We start from the raw sequence: 26779 nt of genomic DNA, 5'->3' as shown, positions 1-26779 counted from the left end.
CTTGCTTTGCATCGCGTTTACCGGACATGGTGCGGGAGCGTGTCCACCAGAGAAACACCAATGACGGTTTTCCTTAAGGTACCTCGTCTTCTGGGACGTCCGTCTCAACGAAATCAAGAGTCTTCACTGACACTCGGAGGTGTTGTGGGCAGTGGGGGAGGTCCATGTTTTGTCCTGGTCCGCCTAATAAAGAGCTTCTCACCCGATTCCAGTCGTTCTACACCTTTGGCTCCGTTTATCCTCAGTACTAAGCGAGTCACCTGCTCGCGGGACTGACGTTGCTTTTGTTCCTCTGCTGCCGCGGACTTGCTCCTTTTCTCGGCTGAGGAAGCGCTTGATTTTGACCCTTTAGGCTTTCGTCTGAATTGTCGTTGTCCATTGGGAGTCGTTATGACCTCATCCGCTCCCAGGACCTTAGGGATAGCAAGTGGGGTAGGAGTGCTATATATTGCGTCTCCATTCTGCTCGAATCCTGCAGCTCGACTGACGTTGGGGTGACTGCTTAAGTGATCCCCTTTGTGAGGAACCGGCGGTGGCTTACGCCGACCTCCTAGAGCCCCGGTTCTCTCCGCGGACTCATAAGTCGGTGGAGGCGAACGTACTGAGGATGATTGGGAGCTCGCTGATGTGGCCGGCCGGATCTCTCTCTGGTCGATTTGTACAACCTCTACATAACTGTGGTGTGGCTGACGTCGCACCATGGAGATGCCATGATATGTATTCGCCCCGCTTCATGTGTCGCTAGACAACTCCCTGTGCTGGTACTCACTCGGAAGGCTGTAAGTTGAGCTCCGTCGCATACAGCGTGAGAGCTGCCCGTCCTGTGCGCAATCGCGCTACCGCTCCTGGGAGTGCGCAAACCAGTGTACCTTTACCTCCTTCCCTTTCCCGAGGGTAGGGTTGTTGTCTTGTCAGCGCAGCAGATTTTCGCGTAGTGAGCCGATGTTGATGTACCCAGACTCATCGCTTCTCGATTCGTTGGTGGATGAGGATACTGGCCTGTGGCGTAGCGGTACGTCCCGGGAGGACTATCCCGGCCAACATCATATTCCGTTAGTCGCAATGAGTATGTAGGTCGTCTGAAGTAGATGAGGTTCAGAAACCTGAAGCACCCAACCCCAATGCGACTGTAAAGTCAACGCGGGAAACCCCACGCGCTGGTGAGGCTATCGATCCGCATGGGATGTGAGCTTCGGGTCGGGGACCTTCAGATCCAGCTCCCAGCCACCTCCATTCGCTGCCCCTCTTCGTAGCCGCATCGCAATGTTGTGCCATCTGCGATTGGGTGCATAATCCATGCAGAAGCGCGAAGATCCAGTGATAACCCTGCAAGCCGCGAGAAAGCCTGACCACTCTGGCACCTCCACGTATTTGACCTGTACACAAGAGCTCGTGGTGATAGCAGATTCATAGTCCGTCAAGCTTGGTATAAAGACACGAAATCGGGCGGGTCTCTTTGCACAACATTTGCTGCTTTCACCGTGACATGTAGCTCGCGCGATACCTTTCATTTGGTCTAAATCGATGGCAAACGTCGAAACATCGTATTTCTTCCCACCACAATGGAATTATCGTGTCGGTGGGCCTATAAGTCTCGGGAACATCCTCTCCGACCCCAAGCAGCCACAGAGAGCCCTGAACGATGAGCAGAAGAAGACTCTGCCGAAGCTCATAGTCGATGACACCAAACCCAATTTCAAAGCTGTCATTGCCGCTAAGCACGCCTTATCTGCCGGCGTTGGGTCATCTTTACTGCAACTGTTTGGATTTTCGGCCGATGTGAGTTTCGAGCGCAGCAAGAAACGTATCTGGACCATTGAGGCGGACAAGATTCATGTCCAAGAGATTGATCCCAAGCCTCTTTACGTGGAAGACTGTTTCCAACACCCAGACGTTCTAGACCATATGCAACGCGCCAAAGCAAAGCAGCTATACATGATAGTCGGTGTCATGGCCGCCGAGGCCGCTACGGTAAGTAGCGATGTTGGCAAGAGGCACCTATTCGGCGGCAGATTCGGCATCAGCGCTGTGCCGGCAGGCGGCGTTCCTGTAGATGCAAACGTATCCGCCTCAACAGAACGTGAAGAGGACGCACAAGCCAGTTTCGGAGCGAGCGACTTCATTCTGGGTTACAAATTAAGGGAGATCACCTTTTTGTTGGAGGAGAAGAAAGTCGTTAGCATGAAAGACGTAAAGAAGGGAACACTGCTGGATGACGCGGCTTCTGAAGAAGACCCTGGCGGCGTAGACTCAGACCATCAAAATAGAGAGGTGGTCGCGAGATGCGTTCAGCTCGAGGAGGAAAGAGTGGGACCTGACGATTTTGAATTCGTGGGCTTGGAAGGTGATATCACCGCCGACGGAGAAAGTATGCATCACAGGGTGGAATTCGCGGTGCCCATCTACGCGGAGTACGCAAATGAAGGAGATTGAGAAGGCGGCGCCGATGGGCGAGTCCTAGCTCGATTGGGACATTATTCCAACAATGTCTTCACAACTTGAACGGCCTCTAAGCGGCCACGGCTAAGCAAGCCTGCTCGGTATCAGCGGTACATCAAGGAATATCGCACCGTCTCGGCGGCGGGCTCGATCTTATACGTCGCCAATGCATGTGTCAGATAAGACGTGCACAGAAACAGTCCTGTGGTGTCAAGCTCAGGTTGCAACAAAGATGTCTCTCCTTGTTGCATCGAAGGCAGGCTAGTGCACTCCAGGCACCGCGACGGCCGGGCCTGTCAAGCTCCCAGAGTTGCATTACAAGCTGATCAAGATGCACTTTCGATCATTGTAGAGGTATACGGCGGCCGTGGTCTAGCAGGTAGTCCTGGGACGCCGAGTATAGGTACTCTTTCTGTCATTTCCTCAAAAGGGTCGGGTTTGAGTTTAGCATTTGGACTCACCTCTCGTGAAGCGGAACGCAATTCACATTGTGCTGTATTGATTGATGACTATAGTGTAACTGATGGTCGGTGTGGGAACTCTATGGTTTGAGGTCAACTGCGAGGCATTGAAAGGTGGCGCTTCTGGGTTGTTCGTAGTGGGAAGGGTGGCCAGTATCCGGGATCAGTCCTGGGGTACTGCAGGACGGCTGAAGTCTGAACAGGAAGACTCAAGAGGGATATGTACATTTCGTGTCTGTAGATAACAACCTTGAAGTCAAGACTATAGGAGCGGAAAGGTGGAAGGGGGCTGGTCTGCACTCGAAGAGGCCGGAATGGGGTTCGCCAAGACAGTGGCCGCGCTCCAGTTCGCTTGAAATTAGCATCCCGAGGTCCTGCACACTGCGTCGCGCCGTTCACCGCAACACGTAGCTTGACATGGTCAGCGAGCGCAAGTCTCATCGAAGGGGCCTAGGAATATGCCACAGTAGCAAAGTAAAAAGCACGAGGCGCTCGTGTCATGACGTTTCGGTAAGGTGAGGAAAAGCTCAGGCTTGGCAGAGGCTCCAATCATGAACTAGTATCCTGGTCGAAGCAAGCCTATTCCTGCAGAGAAGTCAATACTCTTGCTCGCAATCAGGCGTGAAACATGACAGAGATCAAACCCTCGGAAGGAGCAGCGGCACTATTACCGCATGCCGGAACAGCAACAGAGGCCGCCACCACTAAACCTGCTACCGCCATTTCCACCTCAAGCGTTGACATCCTGGTTCTAGGCGCTGGGTGGCTTTCCCAATTCCTCCTACCACTACTGAAGTCCCGCGACATCAGCTATGCCGCAACAAGCACAACAGGACGCGACGACACCATCCCCTTCAAATTCGACCCAAACTCTGAGGACCTCGAGCAATATCGCCGCCTGCCCAATGCAACTACAATTCTGATCACATTCCCACTAGTCGCCTCTTCTCGAGCAGCCCGTAAAGCAGCCATGGCAGCGGCCGCCGGAACCGACAAAGCCGCAACTCAAGCACAAACGCCAACAGCACCATCACAACAACCCCTACCACCTTCTTCCAGCAGCCCCGAATCAAAAGCAGCACCCCACCTCCTCAACTCCTACCGCCTCACGCACCCCTCCATCCCGCAACCACACTACATCCTCCTCGGCTCCACCGGCGAATGGACGACACCCGGCTGGCACGACCGGCACTCAAACCCACACTCCCCAACGTCTTCGTCTCTTCCATCGGCTCGGTGGACATCCGAGTCCTCCCTCCTCTCCCTCGGCGGCACGGTCCTGCATCTCGCGGGCCTCTTCGGCGACGTCCACCGCACCTCGCGGATCTGGGAGCTCGCTGTGCCGCGGACGAAGGAGGGAGTGAAGGGTAAGGGAGGCGTGCATTTTATCCATGGTGGAGATGTTGCGAGGGCGGTGGTGGCGGTACATTTGAGTGGGAGGGAGGAGGGGGTGTGGGAGAAGAATGGGAAGGGGCAGAGGTGGATTGTGACGGATGGGAGGGTATATGATTGGTGGGGTTTGGTTTGGGAGGCTGCTGGGGAGTTGGATGGGCGGTTTGATGGGGATGTCGTAGACGGAGACGATGGAGGTCGGGACGTGGTGGGAAAGGGGGAAGATACGTACAGACAATGGCTACTGGAGAGCATGCGGGAAGAGGGCGTCAGGGGTCTGCCACGAGAAGGCGAGAAACTGGGCAGAAGGATGGACTCGAGGGAGTTCTGGGAGACTTGGGGACTTGTGCCGATAGAGAAGGGCTTCGCATGGCCTGCCGCGAAAGAGAGCTCAAAAGAGGATGTGAGATTATGATAGAGACAACTGCTTTGCATTTCTGCGCTTGAGCAGAAGTCTCATCGAAGAATCGCTATCTAGACAAGACCTAGACAGCTGGCTCAGATTTCATGCTGTGCTGTACATCTACACTTTGCGGGTTGCAAGGATAGCAGCCTTCTGCATTGGGTCTAATCATAGATGCTGAGAAGATTCTGCAGCATCGTTTCTTGGTTGCGTATCTCGTTTTCATCTTTCGTGCGGTTTCGTACCAATGTTGACTTCATATTGATACTTGTTCAATTGGTCGTACATTTTTGTTGTGCCTGCACTTCTTCGCATTCAATTTTGCCTTTCGTGCCGGTGTCCTCGCATAGCAGCGACTGGTGGGCCATCTGCGACTGCATTTACGAGCCTCTGAACAGGAACTGCATGTCCTCGGGCGTCAATTTGTCGAGCGCAACTTGATCGTTGTTGACAGTGCCGTTGATCATGTTGGCCTTCTTCTCCTGTAGCAGCACCATCCTCGACTCGACAGAGTCTTCGATGCACAAGCGGGTGATCTTGCAAGGGCGACGCTGGCCGATACGGTGGCATCGGTCGGCGGACTGCCATTCGGCAGCTGGGTTCCACCAGGGGTCGATGATGAATACATTCGATGCTGAGACTTTGTTAGGACGAAGATGTGAGTTTGGGTGGAATGAAACATACCTTCAGTCAAGTTGAGTGCCACACCACCTGCCTTGAGCGACACAAGGAAGACCTCAACCTCGACGTTGTTCATAAAATACTCAATACTCTTCTGGCGCTGCGATGGGGTCATGCTGCCGTCAAGCAAGACCGTGCTGAAGCCAGACTTCTGCAACCGCCACTGCACCAGCTGCAACATACTCGTGAACTGGCTGAAGACGATGCTCTTGCGGGTCTGCTTGTGGCTGCGAAGCTTGTACAGATCATACACCAACATCTCGATCTTGGTCGAAGAGGTCCAGTTCTCCATCTTGATGCGGTTGATAATACTGCTCTTCTTGACATTCTCTTCGTCTTGCTCAATGTCCGGCTGATCCCAGTCGATAGATAGCGGAATATGGCAACGAGGGCACTCGGCGTCACTATCGCCCTTGCCATCGAATGCCTGAATGTAATTTTTCGCGCACTGGCGGCAGAATTCGTGGTGACAGCGACTTCGAATAGCTTCTTCTGCAGGTTCGTCACAAATGCAGCAGACTAAGACGTTCTGGCCTCCTTCGGCGTTCTTGCGAAGGATCAGATCGGGATGGTTGGCGACTTGACGCATCTGCATAATCATACCGAAGATGTTGGCATAGTTGTTGAGCATGACACCCTGTGCCACGTAGGTGTCGAACTTTCGAGTGGAATTCTTCATGATTGAGTTCGAGAAGTCTTGCTCGATCTCGCCGAAAAATTCGTTGTGAATGACAACATCCTTCGGGGGAAGCTCCATCGAAGAAACATGGTCTCGCTTCAGTCGACGGAGCATGATGCGGTCTGTGATCAGGCGTAGCTTTGCAAGAGCCTCTTTGCGCTCGACGTCGGATCCACTGTTGGTAATTGGGTTGAGGATCTCCTGGTTGAAGACCGAAACGTGGTTGAAGCCGGTATGTTTGCAAGAAGTACACGCCTTCTTGTGATCCTGCGACCAATGAAGCTCCGCACATCTACATTGCTTACAAAAGTAACAAGCAAATGGTGCAAGCTCGAGGAAACGTAGTAACGAGAAGAACTCGCCGATACGGTTCTGAACTGGTGTGCCCGACAAGCACCACTTGTAGTCGGCATTGAGAGCAAAACAAGCACGAGCGACACCAGTCGTGCGTGACTTGATGCTGTGAGCCTCGTCAAGGATGATGCGGTGGTACTTGATGGCGTGAAGAACGCTGTCTTCCTTGACGAGGCCATCATTTCGGTTCCAGCCTTTGCTTTCCTTTCTGTACATCGATTCGAGACTGGAATATGACACCATGATGACGTTGAATTTCTTGAGCTCCTTCAAAGTCATGTTCTTGCATTTAGGGTTGGCAGATATGTGGTAGACCAGGACGGACAACTTGCCGTCAGTGTATGACTCGATCTCGGCCTTCCACTGCATCAGAGCAACAGGAGGGACGACCACGAGGGCTGGTGCTTTGGCCGGGAAGTCGGACATGATCAGACTCACGGCCTGGATGGTCTTGCCCATGCCCATCTCGTCTCCGAGGAGGCCACCACGCCACTGTGACCGTTCTTGCTTGATCATCCAATCGACGCCCTCGAGCTGGAAGCCCTTCAACTTGCGATTGATGCCATCCGGCTGATCTCCAGCGACAGGCTTGATTGGCTTGACTGCTTTGAGGTCGTCCCACATGGTCTTGATCTCAGGATGAGATTTCTCAAGCTTCGCACGCTCTCGCTCTGCACGCGTCATGCGACCACGGCCTCGCTTCCGCCGGCCGCCGCCGACAGCACGACGAGCAACTGCCTGAGCAACTACTGTAGGGTTCAGTGATGCAATGTCGAGATCATCGGCCTCGTCGTCTTCGTCGTCTGAGGTGGCCGTGCCATAGCTGAACTCAGAAGAGTCCATGCTTGAGTGTATCGATAGGTCACTAGACATGTCGCTGGCAGCGATACTAGGCTGCCGGACAACGGCTTTACCCTTGCCGTTGGCCTTGCGGCTGTTGATGAGCGGCACATTATCCTCTGAGTCTAGGTCAATGACTTCGGACAGTTCCTCACTGCTTTCACGCTTAACGCGTTTGCGTGGAATATCGACTGAAAGTTCCTCGTCCTCATCAAGGTCGACGGACATAGTCGCGTCCTCGCCGTACTCCTCGGCTTGCAAGCGTGCAGCAAGCTTGGCGTCAGCGGCAGCTCGAAAGTCATCGAAGTCATCTTCGACTTTACGCTTCTTGGATGTGGAACGGGTGCCGAACTTGTCTGCTAAGCCACGCAGTTCAAGAGCACGAGTCTTTGCGGTGACCTTGGTTGAACTTTCTGCAACAGGCGTGTTCATCGCACTGGTCGCAGGAGTAGTGTAGTCGACAGAGGCATCTGTGTCCGCAATTGAGGACGGTCCCGATGCGTTACTGGAACTCATACTCTGGCTGAAGTCTTGCGAGCACTCTTAGTGGGCGGAACGAAGACACCCAAGAATGATGTCGACTTCTGCTCAGGTGAGACCTCTGCTTTGATCTCAATGTCTGAAGACTGCGAGTTCTCTATCACAACTTTGGACAATTTGGAACGACCTCGTGGAGCGACGGGCGCAGGCTCGGGGGTGGCGATAACTGATGCTGGCGAGATATTAGCAGTGACGACTGGGCTGATAACGAGCACTTACTCGTTGATGGTCGACCTCTAGAGGACCGTCGCGAGGAGGCCTCCGCCACCTTCTTGGTTCTCGCCATTGCATCAATTGTACTCTCGAGGAATTGCAGGTGCAGAGGAAGGGTGGGCGGACCCTGTACTTGCAAAAAAGCACGGTTGGAGTTGGCTTCGGGGTTCAAATGACAAAATGACGGTTCTGCAACCACTTTACGCGTCTGCCCAATTGGGCGCGCTTTGCCTGACGGACGCGTTTGATTGGGCGACAACGACAGACGGTGGCAACTTCCGACAAACTTCAACCAGCAGTAACTGGCTTCTGGAGAGAGGTGCTGTAGCTAATACACATATTTAGCCTTGTCCGGCTGACACTGGGTCGCTCTCTGCTGGCATCGTTGCGGCCTGTTATCTCGGGCGGCCTTTGTGTGGTGTTCCACGTCAACGGTCTGGTACTTCTACCACTGACTGATATTTGCCACACTACAACAAAATGTAAGTCTTCTTACCGAACAGCTTCACTATGCTGACTGCCCACAGGTCTCGCAGAAACGCAGCAGCCAACGCCAACAATCGCATCCGTGGCCCGCAATCTGCTCTGACTGAGTTCCTGGCAGCTCAAGGCATATCTGCGGCAGACATTCACAATGACTACTTGCGGCGGCAACGAGAAGCCGAGCAGGCTGCTGCAGCAGAGGAGGCTCAAGCCAACAAGGAGAACGAGTCCGATGACGATGGCGAGGACACAGTAGAGCTGAAGAAACGAAAACGCAAAGAAGAGAAGGCACTCAACAAGATCAAGCAAACCAAGGAGTTTAAGAAGCGCAAGTTCGAGGAGCAACGGGACAATGGCAGTGACGCCGACGATGACGATACGATTGCTCGACAGATGATGGCAAAGAACAAGCCACTCCCTGGTCAGCTCGAGAACTGCGAGATCTGTGAGAAGAGGTTTACCGTCACTCCTTACAGCAAGTCCGGTCCAGATGGTGGTCTACTTTGCGTTAAGTGCTCAAAGGAGTTAAAGGACGAGGAAAAGAAAGCCCAGAAAGTAGACAAGAAGAAAGCCCCACAGCGAGGTCGCAAGCGCCAGACCGAAAGTGACCGTATGATGGGCGATGTCAAGCCCGGTGCAAAGAGTCTCATTGACGCCTGTGTACGAAAAGTTGCCGATGTGGTTCACGATATTGACGACTTTGGCGATATGCCCGACACTTTGTTGGACAGACTCAGCCAAATCTTGTCGAAGAAGAGAGTCATGAGTCCAAGAGTGCTCAACTTGTTCCTACGAGATGACGTCGACCATATTGATGTGTACGACTGCGCAAAGCTCGAGACCGAGGACTTCGAGCGAATCTTCGCTCATATGCCTCATCTTGTCTCTGTCAATCTTCGGTTTGCCGGACAGATGAAAGATGGCGCGTTGCTTTACATGGCGGACAAGTGTCACAGTCTTCGGCATTTGCAGCTAGGTGCCACCAATCTCATCACAGACATGGCATGGACGGAGTTCTTCAAAGCAAGAGGTCATCAGCTTGAGAGTCTGAAGGTGTCAGAAGTTCAGGAAATGTTCTCGGATGGCATTGTCTTGCAAATCGTCCAGCAATGCACAAATCTGAAGCGACTCAAGCTCCGTGGCTGTTCGCACCTGACAGACATCTCGGTCGCGGCATTGAGCCATCTCACTAAGCTCGAACATCTTACCATCGCAATCGCGCAGCATCTCACCACGCCGGATCAGCTCATAAGCCTCATCAGCAAGCTTGGTCCGAACCTCAAGACCCTGTGTCTCGAAGGCTATGATCATGAGCCCGAACGCACCGAAGAAGAGGAGGAAGAAGGGGTCAATTTCCACGATCCTATTCTCGATACCATTCAGCAAGACTGCACCCAGCTCCGAAAGCTCCGCATCACTGGTGGAAGTCACTACACCGATCGAGTGTTTGCAGAGCTGTTCACAGGCTGGGCAAACCCTCCCCTGACCCATGTCGACCTCTCCGACAATCGATGGATCGACAACAACGATGCACGTGGTCCAGTCGACGAACCTGTCGGCTTCTCATCACAGGCTTTCAAAGCACTGATGCAACACTCGGGATCACAGCTACAGCAGCTCAACTTGCATTCCTGCCGTCACATCTCACACGAGGCTCTCCTCGATGTCTTTGATGGCCAGAAGCGATATCCTGAACTTCGCAACATCGACTTGTCCTTTGTCACTCACCTCGACGACGTTGTCATGAACGGCATCTTCCGGAGCTGTCCCAGTCTGACGAAGCTGACAGTCTTCGCTTGCTTTAAAGCCCGCGGTGCTGAAATACCGCAAGGAGTCGCTGTCATCGGTCTGCCAAACGCTACTGAGAACATCGTCATTCAGGGATTCATGGACGAGCTGCTGGCCAAGGCTCTAGCTTAAGGGACTGCCTAGCTACACTCCTCCAAGAACCATTCAACTTTGCAGGTCGCAAAGCAGATATCATGAGTAGTACAAGACGTTGCGAAGCAAGATCAAGGAAACCCGAAAGATTACGATGTATTCATAGCGACGAAGAGGCCTATCCAGAGCAAACGCGAGAGCAAGTATGGTAGTCTGTCAACAGCAGAGCACTTGTCACGGTTTATCTTCTGGACTGGTCGGGTAATGTCAACCGGTCCACATTCTACCTTTATCTCACTACCCTACCTTGACTGTCCCGAGCCGCCCTTCCTTCCCTGATCTGCTCCTCCATCGCAGCACCCTGAAAAAAGCATAGCTGCGCCTGAGATCGTAATGAGTGCCGAAAACCAATCAAGGCGCAAGCATTCGGGTTTGACACCTGCCAGCTTGAACAAGCACAGGCTTGGCACCACTGTCCCTTATCATGAGGAGCCCGATCTTCATCTTCCAGAAACACCACCATAGTATCCGTATGTAAGCGCAACGAGACCTTTGAGCGAGCAAGTGACTGTGGTCGCCGGGCGAAAGTGGTCTACCGTCTGTCAATCCATGCTTGGGCACGATGAGGCGTGCTCTGAACGAGGGCGGTCCACGGGTACTTCACAACCAGATTCCGCTCCTGCAAATGCCGCGATTCGTCAAGCTTATCTCCCCCTGCAAGGTACAGGCTTACTTCGTAGACGATTCAGAACCACGATACCGGAGACCTCTTACTTTGGCGCTGGTGGCCTTTAGCACATATCCTATGACGCCAGTGACAAAAAGACTTTCTCGTCGCGCGAGCTACCGCACCACTAGCGCAACGTAACCTATTGCACAACAGTATAGCTTGCCCGACTAGACCACCGCTCCTACCCGACGTAGCGATGTCGCAATATAACATGGAAGCTTTCCGGGGCTCGCGACCGCCAGAGTTCGACAGAGCTTCGGAACAGCTGCGAAGATGCATGGAGCCTTCTTTCTCACTGCACTGCTGCTGCTTGTTGCTACCGCCTGGGCGGACCCTGTAGTGACGAATACAACTACCAACGTGACCTACCAAGGTTTCCTGCGCAACAATGTCGAGCTGTTCCTGGGCGTGCCTTACGGAAGCGACACTGGTGGACAGAATAGATTCAAGCCGCCGGTGTTTGCTGAGCCAGCAAATGGATCGACCATCAACGCCACAGCTTACGGTCCTGCCTGCCCACAAGCCATTGGCAGACCACCGCTCTTCCCGCTCTACACCTCAAACACTACAGAGATCTCCGAAGACTGCCTCAATCTCAATATCGCACGGCCGTGCGGTACCAGTGATGGCTCGAAGCTGCCCGTCATGGTCTGGATCCACGGTGGCAGCTTCTGGTTTGGGTTCAACGGCGAAGCTGCGAATGCGCCCGATGCCATGATACTGGAGTCTGAAGCCAACGGCCTGCCTATAATTCATGTTGCCATCAACTATCGGCTGGGAGGTGAGTCGAAGTCTGCTGGAATGAGACAGAAAGTATCTGATACTTATCTCCAGCATTCGGCTTTGCGCAGAATCAGGCCTTACGAGAGGAGGGCTCACTAAACGCTGGGCTTAGGGACCAACGACTTGCGATAGAATGGACGAAGACCAACATTGAACTGTTCGGTGGCGATCCCGAGCAGATCACTATTGGCGGACAGTCCTCCGGAGGTACTCACAGCCGCCTTCTCCCAGGGGTAATCACTAATGTCAGGCAGGGCTTGCAGTCGGAATGCAAATTGTAGCATACGGGGGCACAAAGCCAGCGCCCTTCCAACAAGCGGTCTGTGAGAGCCAGTCTCTCGAGCCAGGGATCACTGGCAACTTCACGTATCACCAGATGGATCTTCTGGCAGCTGCTACAGGTAAGTGAGCATGAGAGTCGCGACCATTATGATTAAGCATTCCCTCCAATCGTCCAAGGAGAAAAGAGGATGGCATATACCCGTTTGAAGTAATCTTTGACTGACCCATTTGTCTTAGGTTGCAATACCAGCAGTCTCGACTCGAACGAAACCATATCCTGCCTGCGTGGCCTCGACACAGAGACACTTCTCAGTGCCTCAATCGAGACATACTCTGGCGACGTGTCCAACAACATCGGCGACTGTTGGCTGCCGGTCGTAGACGGTGACTTCCTACCAGACTCGCCCTCAAACCTAGTCGCACAGCACCGCATGGCCAACGTCACCACTATCATAGGCTGGGCCGACGATGATCTGGGCTTCTTCACACCGCGCACCATCACGACAGACAATGACACAGAAGACTTCATCACGACCTATCTCCCCGACATGAACTCGACATCCGTCGCACACTTACTATTCCTCTACCCAGCAACCGACTTCTCCGCCAATCCCTCCGCCGACCTCTCTGCAAACTTCTACCGCTCAGCCCGCATCTTCCGCGACGTCCTCATGACCTGCATGCCCAGCTGGATGGGTAGCCATCTGGCCGCCATGGGAGCATCCGTCTTCCTGTACGACCAGAACGCAACCGTGCTAGGCCCGCTCCTAGAAGATCTCGGAGCCACGGGGCTCGGACCAGTCCACACCTCCGAGTTTGCCTACGTCTTCGGCAACCTCAGCCACTATAACCTCACTGATGTTGGTCTCCCCGGCTTCGACCCGACCGAGGAGGACTTCGAGCTAGCGAAGCGCCAGACGCGGAGCTGGTCGAGTTTTGTGGCTGTTGGGCAGCCGAGTCTGTTGAGTAAGGAGACCTTGCAGGGGTGGGACTTGGCGTTTGTGAAGGGCGATGGTGCTGGTGAGGAGTGGGATCCGATGAGTGCTGAGCAGACGAGTGTGTATGTTGTTGGTGGTGGGCAGCCAGGCACGTCGACTATGGAGGGTGAGGGGGCGACGAATGCGAAGCTGGCGGCGCAGAAGCTGAAGGAGCGATGTGCGTTCTTCAACTCTGAGGATATTATTCGGCAGCTACAGTTTTGACCGGGGCGTGAAGAGCGCTAAGATGTTGAACGACATGTGTTCTTGCATTTTTATGCATATCATGCTGACCAGACACTACGACAGCTGCAGGTATCAGAAATCTAGTCAAAAACCTTCCCCAACAGCCTCAACACCTTGCCCCTAGGTCTTGGCATATACAGCGCCTCATACTCATCGATCTCATCCTTCAATCCACCAATACTGATATCCGCAGTGCCAGGCCTCACATACGTCGTCTTGAACCACAACTTCCAGCCAATGAACAAGACAACGAAGAATCCAATCATGCTGTACGTCAAGAAGAACCACTTGAGATCCCACCCACCAGTCAGGAACAAGTTGTACCCACTAGCAAGCAGCATAAACGCAGTGCCAAACATAGCCACATAAGAAGTATACGGCTGAAAGCGACCCTTATACGGCAGCGTATCCCTCGAGATCCCCTGTTTCTGCAGCGCGGCGTAAAAGTGGCGGTAGACCACGGCTGTCGCACCATAGTTGAGCAGTTGGCAGGCGGTGACGAGGCCGATGAGGTAGCCGATGACGGCGTACGAGGAGTTGTTGACCTGGAGGAAGGCGAGGAGGCAGATGGAGAGCGAGAAGAAGAGTGCATAGATGGGCACGCCGGCGTTGGTGCACTTGCCGAAGAAGCGCGGCGCGTGGCCTTCGAGCGCCATGCCGTGCAGGGTGCGGGTTGCGGCGAAGAGGAGGCCGTTGCCGGCGCTGAAGATGGAGGTCATGATCAGGGCGTTGACGATCGAGGCGAGGGCTTCGGAGACGTGGAGGCGTTGCATGGCGATTACGTATGGTCTGTGGGGTTGAGGGTTAGCTATGAGTGAGGATGTGGGGGAAGAGACAACGTACGAAGCCGCGCCGGTTGAGCTCTTGTCGCTGCTGAGGACCGTGAGGAGGGTCTCATCGTTCGAGGCGACGACGATGCCCATGCATAACGCTGAGCCGACGAAGAAGAGCAGGATGCGCCAGACGAATGAGCGGAATGCTGCGGGGAGCACTTTTCGTGGGTTCTCTGTCTCAGCTGCCACGACGGAGATGTACTCGGGTCCACAGATGCTGTCATCGGCCTTCGTCAGTGTTTTGCTCAGCAGGTAGACCACATGTGGACTTACGAGAAGCTGGCTTGGTAGATACATGACAGGATACCACAGAAGATACCGGCACCACCAGGAACCAGGTAGTTCTCAAATGGTCCAGGCTCCGTCCAATATCGAAAGCCATACTTGTCGTGGATTGGGTTGCCACCAACCATGGTGATGAAGGTGAACATGAACAGACCCAACATGAGGAGCACCTTGAAGATAGATAGGTAGAACTCAGCAATGCCAAAGTACCGCACCGAGATAACGTTGAGCAGACCGTACAGCACAATCATAACGACAATGACAGCAATGACAGGCACCTTGTCGGTCCAATAGCCGAACATGAGGTTCATCGCGGCGATCTCGAAGGGAACCAGGAAGGCCATGTTCAAGAAGAAGTTCCAGGACATTGCGAAGCCCAGAGCCCCGTCCACCCACTCGCTGCCGAAGCGGATGAAGGGGGATGTGACGGGGACGTAGGTGACCATCTCGGCGAAGCATTCGTTGACACACCACATGACGGCGCCCCAGATCAGAAAGGCGAGGAGGAGACCGATAGGGCCACCTTTGGGCAGGGCAGAGCCCATTTGTACGTAGAGTGCTAGACAGAAGAGGTCAGCACCAGCATGGACAGCTTGGGGTTGGAAGGGCGGTTGGGCTTGAAACGCAACGCGGTGGGAGGTAAGAGAAAGGTATAGAGGCTCTTACAAGTGCCAATAGCTCCGCCGATGGCAAAGAGCTGCACCTCAGGTCCCTTCAGCTTGCGGTGTAGTGCCTGTGAACCAGCAGTCACGTCGACGACGTTGCCGTTGGAGACATCGTCAGATGGCGCCTTTTCGGTCATGACTGTGGCGTAGGACTCCTTTGGGACGACCTTGTCTTCGTTCGTTGAAGTCGACATGGTGTTCTCTTATGTCTTCTTGGGCCGGACGAGTTTGCTTCGAGAGAATAATTGCGCCTGGGATTCAGAACGCGAGCATACTGCTGCCCGCTGAGATGGGGAAAGATGCACGCGTGATATATACACGTGGACCGTACTCCTGTCTGCTAGCAGCGAGGGCCAGAGCTGCCGCAGATAAAGTTGGTTATCAAGCCAAGCTGATTATCAGGCAACGAGGCAGCATATCGAAGAGGTGCAGCGATTGACGAAAAGCCCTGTCGGATATCCCGACGATACGGTTCAGGCTCGCGAGGACACGGCCTAGGGACGAAAGCTTAACCGGCCCAGGGGTCTTTCGCTTGCTGATAAGGTCTTACCAGATCGGGTCACGTACCTAAGGCATCTCGGTCTGGCCTAGAAACGGTGGGAAGCCGATGTAAAACCTACACAATTCGACATGTTCAGAACTGGCCTCTAACTTGTAGAGCTACGAGGCAGTCGCGATCGCAATCAAGCTCAAAAGAATCGCGGCTGCACGGGAGCCCGCATGATCTGAGCAAGTGCGGAGGGACCGCTTCCTTTCGGGTCTGGATGACTGAAGATACCACTTGATACACAGCTGCAGCACTATCGACCGTCATCCCTCCGATCTGGGGCATCCTAGGCGTCTTCTTGAGGCCAGAGTAAGCTTGAATAGGCCAAAGCTGTAGTCTCGAACTCGCCGCCATCCTGTCCGGATACGATACCGGACTCCGACAAACTGAACTGTGCTCATTGCTTGAACGGAGGATTGGCAAGCGCTTCTTCGAGTTGGTAATGTGGTTGAAACTCAGTGTATAATGCACTCTGTCTTGTCGTTAGTCTCAGTGAGCAGAAAGCTGGGTATGGGACACATACCGGAGTACTCGCCATGCGGAAGTTATACGCAGCCTCAGCATCACTAACAAAGTGCTTCTTATGACCAGTGCTGTCGGCAAGCATCTGAACCTTGCAGCTTCTTTCCATCAGGCAAAATAAAAAGGCAGCCTCATCCACCGTCTGCCCAACGGTCAAAAGTCCGTGGTTCATGAGGATACACGCCTTGCCATCGCCGAGGCTTTCAGCAATCTTCTCCCTTCTGACGTCTCGTTTGCGATGCCACCATAGTCTGAGTACACTGCATGAGCCTTGTAGAAGTAGCACACATCTTGATTGATCATTTCCAGCGGCTTCGCGAATGCTGAGTACGCGCGACCATGTACTGAATGTGTGTGGCAGATGGCATGCACGTCCCTTCGTGCTTTGTGCACGGAGCTGTGAATTTGAAAGCCGGCTGCGTTTATCGAGCCTTCCATGTTGCCACCGACGACTTCACCTGCCAAGTTGACGCAGATCATATCGCTCGCCTTCATCAGACCAAAGTGCACACCGAGAGGGTTGATCCAGAATCGATCTTCGTGCTCGGGATCGCGCACGCTGATATGACCAGATATGCCTTCGGCGTAGCCTTCGCGGGCAAAGACACGGAAGGCGCCAGCCATATGTTCCAGTTGCCACTGTCGCTGTGCAGCCGCAGAAAGGAATTGTGGGATGCCAGGGAGCCTTCGCCGCCTGTGAGCCATGGCGGCCATAGCCTCTGTATCTTCAGCATCTCCTGGAGACTGAGCGACTCTGCGGTCGACCTTCGTTTCCACCGACGCTGTAGGCGTTGATGCTAGTGAGGGCGCCATCCTATCGGTCTGTGCTGTTGAGATTGTGTTGCGCTGTGGACTCAGAGCTTTTCGCAGGTCGCAGGTCAAGTGTTCGTACTCACCAACTCATCCAGACGAGATCATGTTACTCGAGAGCGATGTCTAGACTCACCATGTTGATGGAGCCCGGCCGGCAAGGCTTTCGCCTAGCCATGGCCACGCGACTCCTCTGCATGAACTTACTGCCGTGATACGGGTGAGATATCGGAAGCTCCGACCACGATTCGTGTTCTTATCATTAGAATTCTTTTCGGAACTGGAGTGCGAAACAGCACTATTGGCCTCGGCAGCAAATGCCACAGTGAATGAGCGGACCATGCGCCGATGGAAAGTATCGCACATTAATATTTACCATGGCGCCTTGAACAATGTTGGCGTTGGACGCTTTAGAGCGTCAAAGAATGAGAACGTAGGTACCTAAGTACTGTCTTTATCGTGATCAAGATGCATCCATTGCTGTTCATTTCGTTGCCAGTCTTCGGTCTCATCTTTGCTCTCCTGCAACCACTAATATCCGGCCCGTTGAAGAATGTGCCAGGTCCATGGCTCTTCGCAGTGACGAAATGGCGACTGGCGTTGGAGGATTGGAAGGGGAGTCGGACCAGGGTGATACATCAGCTACACCAGAAGTACGGTCCGGTCGTACGTATTGGGCCAAATGAAGTCTCGTTCAACAGCCTCAGTGGTCTGAAGACCATCTATGGACCAGGAAGCCAGTTCGGTAGGACGAATTTCTATCGCATGTTTGATGTCTACGGAAAGCAGAACCTTTTCACCTTTCATTCAGCAGCCCTTCATGGCCAGAGAAAGAAGCTGGTCTCGAATGCGTACTCAAAGTCAGTCATGCTCAAGCCAGCTGCATCGTCGCTTGTTGAGACCAAGGTCCGCAAGTATATGGATCTAATCGAATCCGAGGTCGGAGGAGTGAGCGATATCTTCAATACACTGCATTACTATTCTCTGGACAACATCACTGCCTTTCTCTACGGGCAGTATGGTTCGACGTCTGCTCTAGAGGGCAACGCAGCGGATCGTGCTTTGATCAACGACATCATAGACCCAGCTCGTAGGAAGCTTTCCTGGTTCACGATCCATCTCCCTTCGTTGACCAAATGGCTTTATACCAGGACCGGACTGATGGACAAGATCGTAACGCCTGTTCTCCCAATGCAGAGGCCTTCAACGTACACGGGCATCCGCAAATTTGCGTTGGATAGCTACATGTCTTTCGCATCTCAAATGCGGGATGGGAAGAGCCCAGACCACGACGATGAGCCTAGTGACGGGACTTCAATCATGGAACGCCTTTGGCCGCACCACCAGTCCCAGCGAGCAGACGGCCTTGACGATCTCGAAATCGCTTCAGAGTGCGCTGATCACTTCCTCGCCGGCATCGACACTACAAGTGACACACTGATGTTTCTTGTATGGTCGCTCTCGCAAATCGCGAACATACAAATCCAAGCCAGATTGCGCGAAGAAGTGCTCAGTATACCCGAGGAGGGTCTGAACCCACATGGGCGACCTACAGTCGAGGCAAGCGACAAATGCGAGTATTTGAATGCAGTCATCAAGGAGACTCTGCGGCTTTATGCCCCTCTGCCATCCTATGAACCACGTTCAGTGGCAAAGTACAGCGAGATTGATGGCTATGTCATTCCTGCGAATACTGTTGTGGGAGCGCAGCCTTACTCCGTTCACCGGAATCCAGAGATCTTTCCCGAGCCTGCGAAGTTCGATCCAGGTAGATGGCTGGGTCCAGCAGCTGTCGAGGCCAACCGATGGTTTTGGGCCTTCTCGAGTGGTGGTAGAATGTGTGTCGGTCTGCAGTGAGTACCCTTCCCCTTTGATCGCCTTCTCCACGTCTGAAGCACAATTTCTCAAATCGGGTCAACGCTGACCAGATGACCAGTCTCGCCATGGCAGAGATGACAGCCTTGACTGCCACGATCTATCGTGAGTATCAGACTTCGCTTGTTCCGGAGTTCCAGAATGCGACGCCGGGTATCACAGCAAGATTCGAGGTTTTCTACGACGAGAGATTCCCTGTCATGAAGGTGAGTAGCCCCGAACCTGCCATGACCGGCCATATCGCATATCCTCTCCAATCTAGTCACTCCCTGAAGATCCTTAAGCTGACTTTTTGGAACTATGAAGGAGCACTCATGTGTAGTCAAATTCGACAGAATGCAGCAGTCGCCCATCACAGAGAAGGCATAGTCCTCTGGGCAGCGTCAAGGCTCCACTTGGAAGGAAGCTGACGAAGCAGTGTTCCGTCATGTGACGATTCAATGTAGTTATGACAGTAGCAAATGTATAAATACCTTGTCGGCATTCCTTTGTTGTTCTCAAATTGGCCTTGGCAAGCTCCCCGGACAGGCCACGTCGGCTCAAGTGGTGCCAAAAGCCTGAGCTGGCTCGAATAGTTCTGGTAGACCGGTTGCAGCGCTTTGATCGTGTCTTGCAAGGATGCTCTTATACGTTCTGGAGATCTCCTGGATCATGTTGCTAATCTTGGTGGCTGCCAGGAACTTCTGTCCGAAAGTATCAAACAACTGTAATACGAGGTCGAGATCGTCAATCGCCCTGGTCTGCCGGAGCACAACGACAAGCTCTTCCGGCTGTGCAGTGACAGCGTAGACGAGTGATATGGTAGAGGTGAACAAGGCCAAAAAGTTGAGCCAGTTGTACGCAAGCGACCGTTGCTGGTGCATACTGTACGCCTGCCGGATGGACATCGAAGCTGCGGTCTCGAGGATCTTGATGCGTCTGACGTCCGACCTGGGGCACAGCGGTGATGGGCGATAAATCATTGCCAGATGCGAGTAGAAATTGAAGTCGTACCAGGTGGTCGTTAGGTGTGGAACGCCGACCCCAAAGTTTGGGAGTGGGAATGGTGTGTTGCGACGCCAAGAGAGCAATTCCTGGTGTAACGATGCTAGGATAGCTTCCCTCTCTTCGTCGCTCTTGCCAGCGCTAGCGCGGGCAGTGTAGACATTTCTGGAGATCTTACTGGCAATTCGGCGTAGGGCGAGGATGTGCAGTGGCACTGCCAGAGGCGACGGCTGGCCAAGGTCAGGCATGTACTGATCTCCGAAGGTACTCTGATCGTCGTGTCCTGCAGGCGAGAAGTCCTCGATGTCAATATCATCGTCATTTATCGCGAACGGTCGACCTAGCGCAACAGATACGACACGGTCCATCATGTAGATGCAAAAGAAGACTCGCTTTCTCCTTTCAGACTCATCTTTGGACAGCGCACCATACGTCGAGGCCGTATGCAATCCCATTCCCAAAGCCAGACGAGCTGCTGTTCCGACAAGGAACCAGGTGTTAGGTCCTAGTTGGTTAAAAAAGGAATACGAGACTTGTAACATGATCACCTCCAGGGCCGAAAAATCGTCAGTACCCAGAGCTGACTCGGAATACTGTAGTGCCTTGCTGTAATACAATCGCGATTCAGATTCTTCCGTGAGCGTGATCGACGAATAGCCTGTCGATCCGATGGCAAGTACCATCCACAGTCGGAAGACTTCCACAGCTGGCTCACTGTCAAGCTCGTGAGGACTGTTGCGGACTCTTTCGAGCGTCTTGGTGATCTCAGATCTTGAAAGAAACGGATAGAGCGTGTGTGAATGCGCAAAATAGAAATTCACCAGTCGCTGAACATGGGCCTCATCGCTTGGCCATGCAAGACTTCTCAACTCAGCACTGTCGGACACGGTCAGGTCTGCCAGATACAAATCGCCGAACAAGACTGGGTGAGAAGAGACGGAATCGCTCAGATTTTGGAATACTGATCCACCCAATGAATCTGAGGGCGATTCTAGGTCAAAGAGGGATGCCCCTGCAATATTTCGTTGGTGGTTGATGAACACAAAGTCTGCTTTGTCTGGAGTCAAACGCCGCAGCACCGTCTGAGTGAGCTTCGCGAAGGATAGGCCTGATGTTGACCCAAGATGTCGCTCAGCTGCAGCGGCCAGTGACAACGTGCGTAATTCGTCGGCGAACGTGGGGCTTTGTATGGGATTCGTAAGGACCACGTCTGGAACTTGGGCTGACTGCACATTGTGATCAAGCATGGGTCTTCCATCACCAGCGGTCTCCTGGTTCTCTCTATCGGATGGGTTTCCTGTCTGAAGACCAATGTCCGGAAGATCGTCAAGCATATCATCAGCGTATGTGTCGTCAGGTGCCTCTCTGCTGTGCCGAGCATTTTGATCGCCATCTATGATGGAATTCTCCAGAGCTCGCAGTCTTTCCTCCAGCCGATGAACATATCTGTTTGAGGTTAGTCTTCAGTTTCAGCGAGAAATACACAAATACTCGGCTCAGCAATAGCCCATCAATCTCAGCTGCGCGGAAATTATGACGGTCAGCGACTCACTTAATGGGATACGAGGCGATCTCGTCGCCATCGTCCAGCAGACTGCATCGTACACGTGCCGAGTGACAGTTCCTACAGGATGGCAAGGTTCGATCGCACTTCTTCTTCCGTCTGTGGCATCGTGAGCAAGAGGCTCGGGCGCGAGCCTGCGGAGCTTCTAGTGCCATCGACCATTGAAGGCGCCGTCCATCACGGAGAAGTCGGCAAGGTCGTGTCGAGCATACAAACGACGACTGAATTCACAAGATTGGCAGGCGGAAGAGAATTCTCGCTAAGACAGCAGGGCGGCAGACTTGACGGACATGGCCGCCAAATAATTAGGGGTTGTTGATCGGCCCCCAAGCTGGTCCAGACCCCTGAGGCAGTGGCGCTCACTTCCAAGGTTCTACAGGTACAGGTTTGAGATGTCATTTGCATCTCGTCAGGACGCCTTTGACACTCAATGTTCTACAAGGAATAGTGCGCACCACGCATAATGCGTGCGATTATGTGATATCAGTGCCACCATGGTCCGTGTAGATGTGGAAAGTCTAGGCCTCTTATCTTCGCCTCATCACTGATTGGGCAGCAATCTGGGATAATCCCGCCGCGGGCCCCTGTTCAACCTCTCTGGAGCATGCTCGCTCCGAATATTCACCCTCTTCACAACTCAGGCCGCAACCACTGCAGTTGCCTTGATCTCAACGATCATTCTTGGGTCTGGAAGCTCTTTCACGGCAATTGTTGCTCGGGCTGGAGCCGATGCCCGGGTCGTGAACACCTTATTCCATTCTTCGTTCATGCCGACATAATGCTCTTTGATGTCCAGGACATACACCACCGCATCGATCAGGTTTTCGACGCCACCACTGCCGTTCGTAGCGCCCTTAATGATGTTGTCGATGTTCTTCAGGACAGCAGCTGTTTGCTGCCTGATGTCTAATATCCGCGTGCCGTCAGAATTCTCGGTAACGCCTGGCCATTCTCCGTCTGGGGTTACGCATGCAGTGCCGGAAACATACAGCGTGCGATGAGGCGTAGAAGGAGCGAAACGCGCTTGAGGAAAGCGCGTAGCACCTTCAGGTGCGTCGGGTCTAGCTAGGTAGGCGTCGCCGTTCGGAGGCATGTCGATTTGGATGTGGGAGGAAATGGGTGTACTCACACATGGTTGCGGTCCCAAAGAGCCTGCTTTTATTCATGCCCTACGCTATGCGAATGAGCCCCGTCTCATCTGATCGTTCCTAGGCGAACACGACTGCCAGCTCTGATGCCGCTGACTAGCAGGCACGCGTCCAACTCGGAACTGTAGCATGCGGACTTATGCGCCCGTATTTGTCGGACTGTCCGACGAGAATGTACTCAACCCAGGCACAACCGTGGTCGACGGCTAATCAAAGTTCTACGATCTGGATCAACCCTAGAGAGGCGTGTAGTCAGGTCCGCAACACACTCGCGCAGGACTGAATGATCTGATCGACCACCGCCGGCGGGAAATCTGTTGAGTCTCGCCTCCACCGATCACCACCTGGCCTGTCTCGACCGGAGCAGGTAAGTGATCCATATGGAGCTGTATCGTAGCCTGGTGTTGGAAAGCGCGAGACGCACGTGAGAAAGGTCATGCAACGATGATGGCTCAACCGGCTTGTGGCTCAGGTATGCAACACTGACAATTCTACTTCAGCAACTGCTCCCAAATGCAGTCCTGCCACAAAAGCCGGATCGCGTCGTGGGAACGATGGCAGATCGGGCCCTTGGCCTTCTTTAGGACATATATGAGGCTTTCGTGGGATCACCTCGACTGCTGAGTACCGACGTCGACCTCTCCGCTCGAGTTTTGAGGCAGCACAGCCATGAACGTACCCGCGAGACATCTATCGTTCCGCCACTGCCCTGATTCCCAAGCTTCTTGGAACGGATCAAAAGCAAGTGGCGCTTGCTGTCGCTCCCATGCGATATGACAGGCTGAGAACCTTCGACATCCCTCATCACTCTTGTCCATTAGCCACAAGAACACGCCCGCCGTCGACGCAGAGATTGATGCCGTGAACATATGCCCCGGCGCGGCTTGCGAGGAAGAGCACAGATCCAACGATATCGCCCTCGTTGCCAGCTCTCTTTGCCGGAACCTTGTCAAACAAATCTTTGAAAATGTTGTCTTTCTCGCCAACTTTATTCATATTGGTGGGAACGACTGCGACACATTGTTAGCCAGGGTCCTCTCATGAGTACACTCGGTACTCACAGCCGGGGTTGATGCCGTTGACTCGTATATAGAAACGGTTGAACTTTGCCGCCAGAAGCCTCACAAGATGATCAGTCGCGGCCTTAGTTGTTGCATAGCTGGTCAGGTCGACGTTGGTGGCGTTGTGCATGCTTGCGCAGGAACTCATCACGATGACTACGCCTCGTCCTGCGTCTTTGCCCACGCGCCCTTCGCCAAGGTCAAGGCGGGAGGCAGCCTCAAGAAGTGGCATGAATGCTACCGACAGGAAGTAATGCGCGGCTGTATTAGTCTGAAACGAGTCGATCCAGTCCGTGTCGGGTGATGACCATAACGACTCCTGTAGTTCTGATAATGACGCTTGAAGCACGTTACACCCCTTGGGAGGGTCTCGCCTTATGCCGGCATTTGACACCAAGATGTCGACATGATCCTCACGCTCTGCCACATAGCGGGCTAGTTCTTGGATGTCACTCTTCTTTGACACATCGCAATGTAGTCTGGAGACCCATTAGCCTCTGGCCGACACATTTCCAACATGACATACCCGAAAGCTGACCCGCCCGTTTGCTTTCCAAGCTCCTTCAATTCCTCGACCTGTGCATCCACGGCATTGCGATCTGCAAGATACACCTTAGCACCGTTTGCAACAAGCCCCTGTGTGATCTCAGAAGCTGCTCGAAACCTGCTCGGTGATGGCACCGGGAAATGGAGGCGTGCGAACTCACCTTGCTTATCATGAATCCTATTCCGCTGCCTGCTCCTGTCACCACAGCAACAAAACCCTTCACCGAGAACAGGCTTTGGGAATTTAGATCGGTCATGACGACTGAGGAATGTAGTACAGGTATGCTTGTAGTTGACGACGGCAAGCTGACATTATATCGAGGCCAGATGGAAATGGCAGTGAGGCTGCCGGAAAAGGGTGCAACAGTAGGTTGTCGGGCAGGCCGACGGACTCCGAAGTCTATCAATGACCCCTAGAACTCCCTACGTTTAGGGCACCTCGCCCGCCCGAGGCACTGTGCAAGGGCTCTACAGTGCTCGGTTGATGACCCCAACTTGTCATACGCGTTTGCGACAAACACCATCTTAGGACTTTGAAGGCTGCAACAGACACAACTGCGACATCAACAAAACGTGCTACGATTCGAGGCGCTGATGACATCGAAAATGTATTCATATGCCCATAGGCCCTGGAAAATGCTAATTGAGGGGCTGTTCTGACCATCAAGAACAGCCTTGCTTTTACTCCTTGTAATGTTCCCTTGTCCTCAACTCGGCAGCGTCCATACACTCCGCTGTCATGGCTGAATCTCTCGGAATCAACCTGACCTTGAATTCCCTGGGAATCGCAACCAGCGCTGTTTTGAACTGGTTGTAGTCCACATAGTCGGTGTTTGGAGGGAATTCCTCGCTAGCAACGATCTTGTACGATGCCAGGAGCCGGACTAGCGCGGAATACAGGAGTCGAGAAGCGATAAATTGGCCTGAGCACGCTCGAGAACCAGTACCGAAGCTCAGATGACCTAGGCCATCGATCTTCGCTTCTGTTGGAGGTTCAAGAGAGCTGAGCCATCTTTCAGGGTTGAACTTCGCCCCATCGGGTCCAAAGTGATCGAGATCTAGGAGAAGGTCAGATACAATAAGCAATTCGCGGCATCGCTTCACTCACCATGATTCCCGGCCTGGGCGTTGATCAAAATCATTGTTTCTGCGGGGATGACTGCTCCGTCCCAGTTGACCTCCGTCACCGTCTTCCGAGGCAAGCTCATCGCGCTGACTGTGTAGTAGCGACCAGCTTCCTTCACGATCGCGTTGATGTAAGGGATCTTCTCCTCCTTGATGCATGATGTCCAAGCATCCCGCATATCAGGATAATGCCGCTTGATATCCTCGTATGCGCGGTCTTGCCATATTTGACCTTCTGGAGTGCACAGAGAGCCAATGCATGAGGTCAGAGTGCCTGGGATGGTCTCAAACCCTCCGGATACCAATGACAAGCATATTGACGAGACCTCGACTCCAGTAAGTTTCGTTTCCTCGTCCTTGAGAATGGCTGCGGAAATGCAAGGCTTGTCTGTGCCGTTCTTGATCATCTCGCGCACTTTGTTCAGAAGCAAGTCCAGGTACGCATCCCGACGATCGCGCAATTCCTTGGAACGGGCATTCTTCACGTTGTTTGGGAAATATCTCAAAGCTGGAACATAGTCCTGATAGTTCTCCGATGCGCTTCGAAGCAAGGATATAGCCGAGCCTACATGCAGGATCTCGCGGAGTAGGTCGTCGTACACAGCATCCATCCGGATGCCGTAACACAAGGTGAGCGTCGTATTGAGAGCGAAGCGTTGGATGTACGGCCGCACATCAACCTCAATCTGCCCATTACCACTGTCCTTGCTGATGTCTCTCAACACGCAATAGCTTTCCAGATCGAACATGGGGTAGTAGTTCCTCAACGCTGGGCGACCAAGCGCAGTACCGGCTGCCTTGCGCTTCTTCTTGCACGACTCGTCCCAAGGTGATGAGCCGATGGTGAATCCTTGAGTGCTGCTGATAACTCCATGGAATGTGTAGAGCTTCGGCCGGTCGATCACGGCGTTTTGGTTGCCAAGCAGCATCCGTTTGCAATCATCAAACGAGTTCACGACCACAGCGCGAGTGTTGCCCAGCTTTATCTGGAAAATCGAGTGCTTGTACTGCCGCCACCATTTCTCGCAGGTCGTAGCATGATCCTCTCCAAGTTTCAAAAGATGGCCGAAAATTGGTACCGCACCAGGTATCTCTGGAATTCCTTCGATATACGGAATGTCCGTTCCATAGAGTATGTTGTAGCCAACATAGATGACAGCGATGGCGATGATCGCTAGTAGCAGCGACCCAGTGTGCTCATTAGTTCTGAGCACACGCCATACTTGCTCTAGCTGATCGAGTGGAACAATGGGAGCCTTGACTGACATGCTGACGGCGAGTGTGAATCGAACGCTTCAACACGCAAGGAATTTCTGGTCAGCGCATAGGCATAAGTATTGCATGAGTCGTGGACTTGTACTGCATTGCAGTGAGCTTTATCGTTGCCCTAGTATTCCTACAGGTGGTCGTTCATGTCCGCGGCTTGGGAT

General features: G+C 53.3%; 11 protein-coding genes across 11 annotated transcripts; 4 read left to right on the top strand and 7 right to left on the bottom strand.

The window, feature by feature from the left end:
• Positions 1 to 1524: 1524 nt before the first annotated feature.
• On the top strand, positions 1525 to 2433 carry AB675_733 (uncharacterized protein; the record flags this gene model as incomplete). Its single annotated transcript, XM_018147699.1, has 1 exon — positions 1525 to 2433. One exon carries the CDS (start codon positions 1525 to 1527, stop codon positions 2431 to 2433), a length of 909 nt encoding a protein of 302 aa, XP_018005578.1.
• A 1095-nt stretch (positions 2434 to 3528) lies between these two features.
• AB675_732 (uncharacterized protein) lies at positions 3529 to 4707 on the top strand (the record flags this gene model as incomplete). Its single annotated transcript, XM_018147689.1, has 1 exon — positions 3529 to 4707. One exon carries the CDS (start codon positions 3529 to 3531, stop codon positions 4705 to 4707), a length of 1179 nt encoding a protein of 392 aa, XP_018005679.1.
• Positions 4708 to 5075: 368 nt separating this feature from the next.
• On the bottom strand, positions 5076 to 8075 carry AB675_731 (DNA repair protein RAD16; the record flags this gene model as incomplete). The annotated part of the gene is made up of 4 exons (XM_018147678.1): positions 5076 to 5329; positions 5380 to 7719; positions 7791 to 7961; positions 8009 to 8075. The coding sequence occupies 4 exons, from the start codon at positions 8073 to 8075 to the stop codon at positions 5076 to 5078; spliced, it is 2832 nt and encodes a 943-aa protein (XP_018005741.1).
• Positions 8076 to 8512: 437 nt separating this feature from the next.
• Positions 8513 to 10405, top strand: AB675_730 (DNA repair protein rhp7; the record flags this gene model as incomplete). The annotated part of the gene is made up of 1 exon (XM_018147667.1): positions 8513 to 10405. The coding sequence occupies one exon, from the start codon at positions 8513 to 8515 to the stop codon at positions 10403 to 10405; it is 1893 nt and encodes a 630-aa protein (XP_018005873.1).
• Positions 10406 to 11369: 964 nt separating this feature from the next.
• On the top strand, positions 11370 to 13363 carry AB675_729 (Lipase 1; the record flags this gene model as incomplete). The annotated part of the gene is made up of 4 exons (XM_018147655.1): positions 11370 to 11877; positions 11931 to 12086; positions 12134 to 12280; positions 12399 to 13363. The coding sequence occupies 4 exons, from the start codon at positions 11370 to 11372 to the stop codon at positions 13361 to 13363; spliced, it is 1776 nt and encodes a 591-aa protein (XP_018005520.1).
• A 101-nt stretch (positions 13364 to 13464) lies between these two features.
• AB675_728 (General amino acid permease AGP2) lies at positions 13465 to 15361 on the bottom strand (the record flags this gene model as incomplete). Its single annotated transcript, XM_018147644.1, has 4 exons — positions 13465 to 14173; positions 14228 to 14434; positions 14491 to 15061; positions 15169 to 15361. 4 exons carry the CDS (start codon positions 15359 to 15361, stop codon positions 13465 to 13467), a joined length of 1680 nt encoding a protein of 559 aa, XP_018005801.1.
• Positions 15362 to 16111: 750 nt separating this feature from the next.
• AB675_727 (uncharacterized protein) lies at positions 16112 to 17049 on the bottom strand (the record flags this gene model as incomplete). The annotated part of the gene is made up of 3 exons (XM_018147634.1): positions 16112 to 16186; positions 16238 to 16457; positions 16496 to 17049. The coding sequence occupies 3 exons, from the start codon at positions 17047 to 17049 to the stop codon at positions 16112 to 16114; spliced, it is 849 nt and encodes a 282-aa protein (XP_018005970.1).
• A 2411-nt stretch (positions 17050 to 19460) lies between these two features.
• Positions 19461 to 21577, bottom strand: AB675_725 (Protein STB5; the record flags this gene model as incomplete). Its single annotated transcript, XM_018147614.1, has 2 exons — positions 19461 to 21351; positions 21534 to 21577. 2 exons carry the CDS (start codon positions 21575 to 21577, stop codon positions 19461 to 19463), a joined length of 1935 nt encoding a protein of 644 aa, XP_018005784.1.
• Positions 21578 to 22106: 529 nt separating this feature from the next.
• On the bottom strand, positions 22107 to 22562 carry AB675_724 (uncharacterized protein; the record flags this gene model as incomplete). The annotated part of the gene is made up of 1 exon (XM_018147604.1): positions 22107 to 22562. One exon carries the CDS (start codon positions 22560 to 22562, stop codon positions 22107 to 22109), a length of 456 nt encoding a protein of 151 aa, XP_018005350.1.
• Positions 22563 to 23421: 859 nt separating this feature from the next.
• On the bottom strand, positions 23422 to 24481 carry AB675_723 (Gluconate 5-dehydrogenase; the record flags this gene model as incomplete). The annotated part of the gene is made up of 4 exons (XM_018147593.1): positions 23422 to 23627; positions 23679 to 24157; positions 24205 to 24314; positions 24386 to 24481. The coding sequence occupies 4 exons, from the start codon at positions 24479 to 24481 to the stop codon at positions 23422 to 23424; spliced, it is 891 nt and encodes a 296-aa protein (XP_018005702.1).
• Positions 24482 to 24905: 424 nt separating this feature from the next.
• AB675_722 (Phenylacetate 2-hydroxylase) lies at positions 24906 to 26617 on the bottom strand (the record flags this gene model as incomplete). The annotated part of the gene is made up of 2 exons (XM_018147582.1): positions 24906 to 25282; positions 25333 to 26617. The coding sequence occupies 2 exons, from the start codon at positions 26615 to 26617 to the stop codon at positions 24906 to 24908; spliced, it is 1662 nt and encodes a 553-aa protein (XP_018005984.1).
• Positions 26618 to 26779: the final 162 nt, after the last annotated feature.

The sequence above is a fragment of the Cyphellophora attinorum genome (assembly GCF_001299255.1).
Source record: "Cyphellophora attinorum strain CBS 131958 chromosome Unknown Contig1, whole genome shotgun sequence".
NCBI classification, from domain to species: domain Eukaryota; kingdom Fungi; phylum Ascomycota; class Eurotiomycetes; order Chaetothyriales; family Cyphellophoraceae; genus Cyphellophora; species Cyphellophora attinorum.
The sequence above is the reverse complement of the archived record's forward strand: the minus strand, read 5'-3'. Positions and strand labels throughout refer to the sequence as shown.